The following is an 11,152-nucleotide window of genomic DNA, read 5'->3' as shown; positions in this document are numbered from 1 at the left end:
CTGTGGCTCCTCCTTGCAGGAGGCACCACGGAGCAACCAGGGGAGCTATATTCCTGATTTTAACTCTTCTTTTTCATGTGCTGCTGACTTGGTATGTTTCATTTAGGACCAGTATTTTCCGTATGTGGTGGATGTTAACAGGTGACCTGTTTGAGTGAGGGAATGAAGCTCGATCATAAACTCTTTGGAGATTTTGAGCTAAAGAAAAAGTGGGATAGAATGGAGGGGCAGTAGATCTCTGCTGTTTATATCAAACTCTAGGCACACATTAGTAATACAACCAAATAACTGAAATTTGAAACATGGAATCAGCTGGTCTTTGCTTGATTTTCAGCAGAGAACAAAATAAAACATAATTCTGAAAAATCCTCCGCATCCAGGGGTTCTGCCAAGGCTGGGCTCCCCTTCAAGCCCCAGTTCCTGATGCCAGCCTAACAGCACTTGTTTTTACAGTACATCAAGTCCCCGGAGCTGCAGTGAACAAGCCAGTAGGAAGTTAACACACTGCACTGGATCATGAAATAATTCAAAACTTCCATTTTGGTGACTGGTATCTCAAAGAAAAAAAAACCAAACCAACCCAAACCCATAAATTGCATAGGCACAGCAGTATGCTTCCAAAATTAGGAAACTCTGTGTCTGCGTGTGTAGAGGAAAGGGTACTTCTTCCTTTCAAAAATGATGTAATAAATAAAAACGCAACAGTAGAACTGGGTTTGCTGGTCCAGTAAGGTGGGGAGTGCCGAAATCTCTTACAGAATCCCAACACTACTGTCCCATCCACTGGGCAGTAGTGTGACAGGGACAAAGGTTTTTAACCTGACGGAACCCCCGTGAGCTTATGCCTCCCCAGTAAGAGCAGCACACCCTTCCTTGCCTGGGGACCATGGCCACGCTGCCACCCACCCGTCCAGCCCTTCCCAGAGGCCGTGCTCTCCTTACGAGCCTTACCTTGCTCGGTCAGAAACCGCAGTGGACTTCCGCGTCTTGGCTGTACAGCTGCCAAGTAAACAGGCTGAGCGCATCCAGTGATGGGAGCAGAGAGCAGTGTCCCAAAACCTGGCAGTTTTGAGGAACTTTGCCAGGGCTGGTACTGCTCGTTTTTTCCAGCTATGGAGAGATGGGATCAAAGTGCACATCCATCATATTTTCTGCAGGGAAAACCAGAAATCAAAAGCCCTTTGAAGAAACTGGTTTCCAGGGAGGTAAATGGAAAAGAGAGACTGGAGACTGAAAAGCTGGTTAGGAGGAGGCTTTAGTCAGAGGGGGAGAAATGAACACCAGGAGAGAGCTGGGCAGCCCTCATGAAGGCAGGAATGGAGTTGTCCCAAGTGACCGGTGGAGTCACCAGGAGGTCAAAAGCTGAAGCAGCTTGGTGAGCAGGGAACAGTACCACAGGGGTATGCAGCATGCACGAAGTAGGGAGCGTTTGTGGATCTCTGGCAATTTCTAGGCCTTTTATTTTTATTTTGTTTTCAAATAATAAAAACTAGCTACATGGAGGGAAGAAAAGAGGACTAAACATTTTGGCTAGTAAGAACAAACCTTTCAAATGCTGCAGGGGCATGAAGCAGGGGTGCAAGTTTTACAGATCAAACTCAAGATAGGATAAAACCAAGCAAAAGATGAGAATGGCAAGGAGCACCAGTATTGGCAGCAGCAAACTCCCCAAACCTAGAATGTACATTTTACTTTGAGGAGGGGAAAAAAAAGAAAGGAGTGGCGAGGGAGAAACAAAGGATTCTGTACAAAAGTGCAGCTTCTCAGTGTCTGCGAAGGGTTAAAAATATCCCCAAGAAAAAGCTTCTGATGTGGCTGCAGAATGTGTGTAAAAATGCTGGAATTTTTCTATCCTGGTTAATTATGAAAACTAGAGAAACAAACCAGGTCCATTAACTGCCAACTGTGACGATGTGGAAGGGAAATAAACACCCAACACAGAGAATGTGAAATTCATTGATGCAACAGAAAAACAGCAGGAAGAAATACTGTAATTCATGTAAGTTTTAAAACTTTATTTCAAATTACCCATGGTTTCCTTTTATATTATCAATGTGCTAAAAGTTCACACTACTGGCAGAATACAGGCAATTTAAAATAAAGTATACAATATTCAGACACATTTATATGTAACAGAAATTATGGAATGTATTTACAGACATACAGCATGGGATGAAGCTTTAAAATCCTTTACTCTATTAATTACACGTTTACACTGTTTTCAGAAATAACAAAATTAGACTGCTTTGTAAAACATCACAATATCTATACCAAAGAATTTTTTAGATGTCCAAATTCACCTTACAAGTCCTCTGGTTCTAAAACATCTTTTCAAAGAACCATTTATAGTCATAAAAGGGTAAAAATACCATTTGCCATTGTGTCAGTACCAAGAACAACAGAGGTGTTCTCGGCGCTGTAAGAAGTTGTCTCTGATTCACTTTCAGCAGGCCACTGAGGTCAGGGCCTTTCCGAAAGCCTCCCCCTTCACAAGGGGGAAGACCCAAACCCTGGCTGTTTTGCCCCGACCACCGCAATGCCATCAGGGACTCCCCGGTGCCCGTGCTGCTCGATCTCAAGAGTGTAACCTTGCTGAGCCTCAACGCTGCTCAGTGCTTGACATGGTTTGAGGAAGGATGGCGACACAATGGAGTCAGTGTATAAACACCAGCAAGCACGAAACACTCAGATGGATTCCTCCCACATCCTCCAACACAAATGCCCCGGAGAGGAAAGACAATTGCCTCTTTACTTTAACACACAAAATAGAATTTTATACAAGTTTTCTTTAAAATATTCTTTTCATGGGATACAACAAAAATTGCACATAAATACACTGAAAATCCCAACTCATTTTGCAAAAAAGAACTGAAGTTGTTTTTGGTATAATACATTAAATAAACCATATGATGAAACTTCAGGTTTGGATTTTTGTCCTAAACATTTAGTCAAGATTTAGTGTTTGCCAGCATGAAAACACAGGATTATAAACGTCAAACTAACATGACCACATACACTGAAACTGCCAGAGTGAACCGTTGCTTAGAACAAAGTAAGTGGTACTGGGGACAAAATGCCTGCCCAGCCATGCAACCATTGCGCTTTACGTGAACTCAGCTGCTGTGCGTATGCACCGCTCGTACGGAAGAGTATCTGTGTTAACCAGGCATGATAGGAAACGGCCACTTCTTGCAGTTCAGGCTCAACTCCCCACCCCATTAATTCCTAAAAACTAGTATTAATGAAATGACAAACTTCCACCAACCTGAATACTGTTAAGTTTCTTTTTCCCTAAGTGCTGGAAGCTGGACTGGAGCAAACAACACACCCTCACGATTCCATGAAGGGAATGGCCTTCTTAAAACAGGAATATTTAAATAGTCCACAAAGGGTGTGCTGTTAAAAAGTTAACATGCCTCTCTTACAACACAAGTGACCTAATGTTGAAAACCAAGATGAAGTCAGTGCCCCCCCTCTTTCAAATTATGTGTAGAGACAAACATACAAGAAACACTTGCGGTCTATACTGTTTGCTTGCGAGTGGCAGAATCTTCCATTCAGCAAACTACAGCAGAGACTTCAGACACTTTCATCTAGTCCTTTAAGAATTACCAACACTCCTTGCAAGCAAAATTAAGCAAAACCCAAGACCCACTTAAGGAGGAAAGTATGTCTGTATGGAGCTGCTCTCTTCCTACGTGTATTGCAAGTTATTGGCATTTTCATTTCTTGCAGGGCTCAGGGCAACATGCTTACCCAGTATGAAAAGGCTTCTCTTTTCAGCTGTGCAGTTTTAAGTACCCTTCAGGTGTTCTTCTCCACTTGCAACGTGATCAACCAATGCCAATAAGAAGCAACTGAGATAATTATGTGAAACAAGGGATTCAACAATCACCACAATGGACCTTGAAAGAAATACATGAAGCAAAACAGAGCGCAAACAAAACTGCAAAATCAAAAGGGGAAAAATCCAGCTAAGACCAGTCCTTGCCAGTGTTCCCATGGCAGGTTTACTTCAGGAAAAATGACTTAGCTAGCTTGTTCCCATTTCTTCTTCCTTTATCCCCATGAAATCCTCTTGGTGTATTCTGCTTCAGATATATCCCCAGATGGAATACCTCTGATGCCTGAAGTTGGTCTCAGACCCCATGCACCACGTTTTAGTAGCAAAAAGTTCTGAGATGCTTTAAATTGGCCAAAACCTAACAAAGGAACTGCATGGGTGGAGAACTGGATTTTGCAAGGTCTTTTTTTTGGGGGGAAAAAAAATAATTATTGTAACTGATCCAGTAGCAAGCTTGGCCTTGTCACTAGGACCAGAGCACACAGAGCTAGTCTTTGTTTTGCAGGTCAACTTTCCAGCAAAATGCAAAACTTGTTGGCTGCCTCTCCCATTCCTGTATATTGAATTTCCATTTTTACGTTAAGGAAAGAGGACGGAAGTAATGGTAGTTCTGTAAAACCAGTGCATCTCTACATAAATTCCAATGATAAAAAGCTTTCATTATTAAAGCCTTATCAAACCCACAAACAGAAGCTACCTTTTGAAACAGATTGCTGCTTTGGCAATATGCAGCCCACCTGTGGAAATTCAATAGCTGTGTTCTTAAAATGATAAATTTCTCAGTGGCTGACACACTCACCAGTGCTGGCATGTCTGCATTGGATGTCTCAGCCCTTAATAAACCTATTATTTGATAACAGGTTTCTAATGATTAGCATGGCAGGCTGTAATTCTTCACACTGCAGTGAAAATACATACATGGTTCTTGATGACATCTAGTCATCATTTGACAAAACTACTGAATAACCAAACGCATCCCTACATGACCAGAAGGGGAGGTGAGAGGAGGTAGATCATCTCCCTCTGCTGAAGTTGGAAAAATTTTCAGAGAAAGACATGTTAAAACCCAAACAGAAAGTGAACCCAGCAAGAATGCTAATGTGATTAATACAATTTGAACAGTTTTTGTTTAGTATCTTTTACTACAATGTTTCTTGTGGAGAAAACATGCGGTATTTTTTCCCTTGGGGAAAAAAATTTTTTTTTCCTTCAAATTTTAAGTACTGAGGACATGCCAACAAAAGTTACAGCTGCATGGGGTTCAGCCCTGTTATGAAACACTGCAGGTTAAGATTGTGTGTTGCAATTTTTTTAATATATAATAGAAATAGCTGTTGTTCTTTTGAGGCAAAGAAATTCCCTTTCTTTGAACCCTGCGGGGAAGGAAAGAAATTTCACTTCCCATGTGCCCACTGCAGCAGCATCCTTTTTTTTTTTTTTTCATAAATGAATTCCCCTAGGAATTGCTTTCCAAACTCTACACCCATGTCTTCTGTCTACAAGGTCAGTTTCTACAGCTGGCTCCAACAGCTGGCCACTGGAATTCCCTGCCCTCCTCCCAGTGAACTCAATTTTTATTTTTTTTTAAATAAGGGGCAAAAATATTGGTAATAAAAATGTTATTGGAAACTGTTGTGATCTCCAAAAAAATGGAGAAATGAAGTAAAACATTCCTGTCAGGAATCACGGAAACTCATTTCCTTAGAACAGAGCTCTGTGTGTTTGGATGCACTGCATGGGCAGTAAAGTCTTCACGTCCTTCTGCTTAGCCAAGGTAACCCAAAAGGTCCCGGAGGTCTTTACACAGCAGACAAGTGGTGAAGTTGCTGCTGCTTTGGGGGTGCCAGCTCCAGGAGCGCCTGGACAGTCACAGCTACCTGTGTCAAACCCTTCTCTTCTAAAATATGTAGAGGCAAACATAATTGCTCCTGAATGGGGAACAAAACAAAGACAAAAACAAAATGGATGAAAAACACTCAACTGAAAAGAAAAAAAAATTAAGCAAAAGGTGACTGAAATATGAAATGTTATGGACAGCTAGCACACACACAGGTATGAAATGAAATTTCTGCTTGTAACTAAAGAACCATGAACATGACTACTCAAAGGAGGAGGCCTTGGGGTAATCCTTGTGTTTATTTATTAGAAAATAGTACAAATAAGAATTTGAAAAAGGATTGTGGGAGAAGTGGGGAATAGCAAATTGTCCTCTATCTCTGCCCACACTGAAATGACAGCAGTTTATGAAACCAAAAGTAGATGAACTTAAGGAGGGGGAAAGCTTTGCTTCAACAGGATGACCTTGCTACAACATGCAGTAGGAAAGGAACCATGGCTTCCTTTCCAAAACAAAACTGCCTTTTTGAGGGAGTCCTCATGTAGCAAGCCTGTTTAGCTGTCAAACATGAGGAAAGACCTGCTTTAAAGCAGAGAATGAAATACTAGTGTGCGCTATGGAAACACTGTGCAACAAGCCTCAAGAGGAAATGTCATACTTAAAAGCAATTCTCATCTCATGAGACACACTGCCCATCTGAAGTCCTTCGGCCTGTATGTGCTGATCTCTATCATTACAAAAATTCCTCGGAAGACACAAAAAAGCAGAAGAAAGTTTTATGGAAGGAAAAGAAAAAAAACCCCAAACTTGCTTCTATGTATGACTGAAATAACCTTGATGACAAATGCAGAAAATGCCATTTCTCCTGTTCAAGGCAATGAGAAATTGACAGTATATTTATAGGCAAATATCCATCCTATGTTATGTGCGAGTCACTACCACTTATTTATCTTCCAGAAGTACACCCGCTTAGCAGGTTACCTCCAAAATCATCCTAAGGAATAAGAGTAATACGCAAAATGCAAAAGGAGGTTTCAAAGTGTTTATTAATAAATGTGCTATTCTCAGTCTAAGATGGATTTAAAGCCTCATCCTATGTAAGTCCTTGGCACATCCTGGCCATCCTCACTCCACAACAGTCAGGATACATGTCCAACAGTTCTCTGTCTCTGTAGAAAATAACCAACGTGTGTCCTTCCTATAGAGCTACAGAGATTATTTCTCACATGTTATTTCCATAGCAACCTGCATTTCTCCATTCTTTGAACCTTTACTGATTTTTGATGTTAAAGAATCCTTCAGCATAAACAGTGGCAGCCAACACTCCTCCCGCAAAGCTCAGAGTGGAGAGAAGACAAATGAACCCAGACTGAAATTCTCACAGTAAGTCATATGATCAGGCTGAAATACATTTTTCTTCCAGCAAATTTATGTTTTTTTTGAAAAAAGTGTGCTTCTTGAGAAAATACTTGTAAACTTGAGCAAATATGCCTTATCTTTTTTCTTATGTATGCAAATAGGTAAGGGGAAAAGCTTTGGAATGACTCGATACCACAGACAGTCATGACAAACAAAATTTAAAAACTGGAAGGCACTGTTAGTGTAAAACCCCTTGCAGCTTTCATCACAGTGTTCATTAGAAGAAGTTAAGGAACATAGGAACCGAGTTCATTTTAGTTCATACCAGTAAGCAGTGCAAAAATAGCTTATTTAAAAATAAAACAATCTTCCCCTGTCAAAGGTCCTCTCTTTCCTCAACAATGTTTTGCTTGGACAGAACACTGTGTGATTTGGAAAGAGGGCATCAACTCCTTTACTTGCTCCTTTGTTAAATACTCACTTCATGTTACAAGAGCTTGTGAGATCCATGTACACGTAACACATTTTTACTGGTAGCGACCACATTTGCAACTAAACTCCTGTGTATCTTAAACTGTGCTTCAGAGTTGTTACCAGGTTAACGTTGGAATGCTAACACCACTTAAACCGGGCTTACAAGCCATTCACTGTATTTTCAGATATAATGGGAATTTATTGAAAACACATTTGGAACAGCCATTTTACTTAACACTTACCTGTCACTGGTCTCTGAGCAGAGTTCCCTGAATCAATCTACACCCTGAGGAGACATGGTCTTTTGCACATCACATGGGGAGCGCCCTGAAGTTCTGAGGTGTCCCTGAGACATTAAAGCATTAAAGCACCAGGATGCTTTTCCTGGGGAGGGAAAAGCTTTGAAGATTTACGGAAGACTACCTGAGTTTTGTAAAACAGTGAAGAGTGATCGTGCAGCTGGGACTTGTATTTCTGCAATTGTATGATACAAAGGTTTCTGAAAATGACAGGATAAGAGGAAGAAGGGAATAACCATGGAACAAGCATGGGTTGGGGCGTCCACAATCAAGTAGCGACTCAAGAAGTTTTTGTTAAGTTTTATCCAGAGCACAGTAAACTGCTACGACATTCTGTGGTGTCTGATAGAATCTTAAAGATTTTTCCTTCTGTGCCAGAAAACTTTTCTCTCAAAGCTGTTGAAGAGCTCAATTTCTCTGAAAATTTCCTGCTTGATCTGTTATGAAGCTCAAGTAGCTCAGGATTCACTGACAGTTATTTTAAAAATCCTGACTTAAAGTAACACACCAGAGTCTACAAATATGAGAAGTCAAATGCTCTCAGAAGTAGGATAAGGGACTGGGGATAAGAAAAAAACCTCTATAATTTAAAAAGTCCTGTGGACAAAACTTACCAGACCATGTCTCCTCAGACTGTAAGAGCTCATCAGGAACACTGATGTTGAAAAAAATTACATTCTTTAACATTTTTCATCAGATAATCCTCAAGCAATTACCAAAGTGGGTGCAATTCCCATTATACAGACAGGGAAACTGAGGCATGAACTGACAACGCAGTTTTCCCAGTTCTACATCACTCATCAGCAGACTATAGTGTGCACCCACATGTCCTGAACTCAGTCCCTTCTCTAACCCACGGACAGCACCTCCTCCCTTGTAAAAGCGTTACATCAGCTAAATAAGACACAGCAAATACAAATGTGAATTATGTCACAGACGGTTGTGTGGGTGCACCAATGTGTTTACACATCGTACTTGTCACCTCTGTCCCATCAGTGGGAAAGAAAGCACTTCATACACACAGTCTTGACAAAACCCAAAATTCTTTCCCAAGCACCGGAGTGATGGAGGGAGGAAGCAGCAACACTATCCTTCAGCTAGAGAAAAAAGACCCAGCGATAGAACATACAGAGCGTTAGCATTAGAGTACAGTAAAACACCACAAAGCCCCAGAGCTGAATGGAAAGGGAGACAAGACTGGATTCTTCTGAATCTGTCCCCAGGGAAAGAAGAGTCTCAACTGTTCTTTTAACGCTGAGGTTTAGCTGAAGAATGTCAGAAGGGGAACAAAGATTGTCCTGTCCAGAGTGTGTGAGCAGGAAGGGAAAACAGACAGAAAAAAAAAGGTCAGTCAGTTAGCCATAGCAACATCCACGAAGCAGTCAGTCATCAGACATCTCAGATATAACCTACATGTTCAAGAAGCATATCACAGCTGGTTAATTCTCAAAGGAATCTGCAAGACTCCCATTGCAGAGAACTCACTTAATGCAAATATTTAGTGTTCAGTGAGGTGCCTGTCACCTGTACAGCTTAAACATGTAACAGTCTTTGTTGTTAAAAACATAACAGTTTACATATGCCTTAGTGAAAACCGTTTTTCTCCAGGGGAAATGAAGAGGCTACAGGTTTCTGAGATGCTGTTGGCACTGAGTACTCACCAAAGCTAAGTCTCCACATGTATCTTAGTTAATGAGACAGTAGGACAAGGGATTATTTATGTGTAACTGATGCTTGAACGCAGTGTCCTGCAGAAATATCTATTACTAATTAGAGTTTAAGTGTTCTGTAACTATTCCCACTGTGTATCTTTTCCCTCCCTTTCACACAGGTAACTGCAATAAATCAGTGAAATCTAGATGCACATATCAATGTGTTCAACTGTTGCTTTCCTTTGATGCAAGGGCTTTAACTAGCAAAGTCCTATAGAAATAGCTGCTCCACTGTGGTGCCTGTAATTAGAATTTTCTAAAAGTAGCCTTCCTCTTAGAAGGTAAGTATTTCTACATAGATCCATGCTTTCAGAAAGCCTTTTATTTTTGTAATTAGAATTTAAATGAAAGAAAATACCTGCAGGCATCGTTTCAGGAAAAATATACTAGGCTGCCACGCCATTCTTGCATACAGATACCTACTGAGATGTGAATGTAAGATAAGTAATGTAGACATGTGAGAGCAACTTTAGTGTTCAGGTGGGGGTATTTCATTAAGTTTCCCCAGAGACACTCTCCTTGAACTCTTTTCACATTAAAGCAAGAAATACGAGAAAAACAGGAGGGTCCTAGACAGTAGGTGTAGCAGATGTAGCAGACTGGGTTTATAAGGGACTTTTTCTTGAGTGACTTTTTTGTTTGTTTTTAAATGTGGGTCATTTTGGTGATCTGCTCTGTACTGCAATCTGATGAAAATTACATCTTCATATTTGAGGGAGCTATAAATAGGGAAGCTGGGAAGGAATTGAACAATTTTGCCCTAGACAAATTTATATTGTGCAGGTCTGCTGGGAGTAAAAGTCTGAAGTTTCTTAGGGGACCAAAATAGTGCAGGATCTCAAAGTACTAATGATCACTTACAACTCTCTACCATGTTCCAACAGGATTCACCACCGAGTCATGTGAAATTGCCAGGCAGCTCAATAAATATGCTGTCCTAAAATCCCAATGGGTCAAATAACTGCAAGTGAAGCTATCTGAAAACACCAGGAAGTACTGCATAACTGACTTGAGAACACTGCTTTTAGAAATAGCTGGGAAATTAGCCACTGGGTCTACTCTTCCCTTTCACAATACAAAAGAAAGAAAACAGCACCTATAACACAAACACTAATGCTTAGCAGTGTAAGAAACCAAATCAATTAATGCACTGGAAGAAAAATTAAGAAAAACATGACGTATCAAAACTATTTGTACTGACACAGCTGCTGAATAAGACAAAGTGGAAAGGACAGGACAGCATAAAACTGGGTGACTGGACTTGGATGGACTATTTTATATGTTCCCACCTCCTACATCTTCGAAGTTTCAGAAGGGGACAATGAATACCAGAAGATAGACTTCTACCACTGGTACATAATAAAAGAATTAGGATCTATGCAAAGATAGCTACCATGAGAGAAAGGCCAAAAATACTGTGACTTGTTGGTAAGACAGTAAAGATGTTCACATAAGAGAATTATTCTGAAGGAACACGAAAAGCTTTGGGATAGAAAGAACACATGCAAAACATCATCCAAATTTTATCCCACTTTTAAGCTGTCAAATATCTAATCTTGAGAAAATGTAATTGTTTTTATAGAAATACCTTGCAATTCTGAAGGCAGACTTGAACTGCATCAGCTAT

The 11,152-nt window shown here is 40.5% G+C and overlaps 1 protein-coding gene across 5 annotated transcripts in view; it reads right to left on the bottom strand.

Moving 5' to 3' along the window:
* Positions 1–1,994: 1,994 nt before the first annotated feature.
* LRCH3 (leucine rich repeats and calponin homology domain containing 3) overlaps positions 1,995–11,152 on the bottom strand; it is a 70,973-nt gene continuing 61,815 nt past the window's right edge. For 3 of the 5 annotated variants that reach the window (XM_069792481.1, XM_069792484.1, XM_069792482.1), the window contains one exon: positions 1,995–5,772. In XM_069792481.1, the coding sequence (XP_069648582.1) occupies positions 5,644–5,772 (129 nt within the window). In that variant the 3' untranslated portion in view covers positions 1,995–5,643. Of the gene's footprint in view, positions 9,112–11,152 lie in introns of all 5 variants that reach the window. The other 2 variants (XM_069792483.1, XM_069792480.1) reach the window with 1 other exon arrangement.

The sequence above is a fragment of the Haliaeetus albicilla genome, chromosome 9, assembly GCF_947461875.1.
Source record: "Haliaeetus albicilla chromosome 9, bHalAlb1.1, whole genome shotgun sequence".
NCBI classification, from domain to species: Eukaryota; Metazoa; Chordata; class Aves; order Accipitriformes; family Accipitridae; genus Haliaeetus; species Haliaeetus albicilla.
The sequence above is the reverse complement of the archived record's forward strand: the minus strand, read 5'-3'. Positions and strand labels throughout refer to the sequence as shown.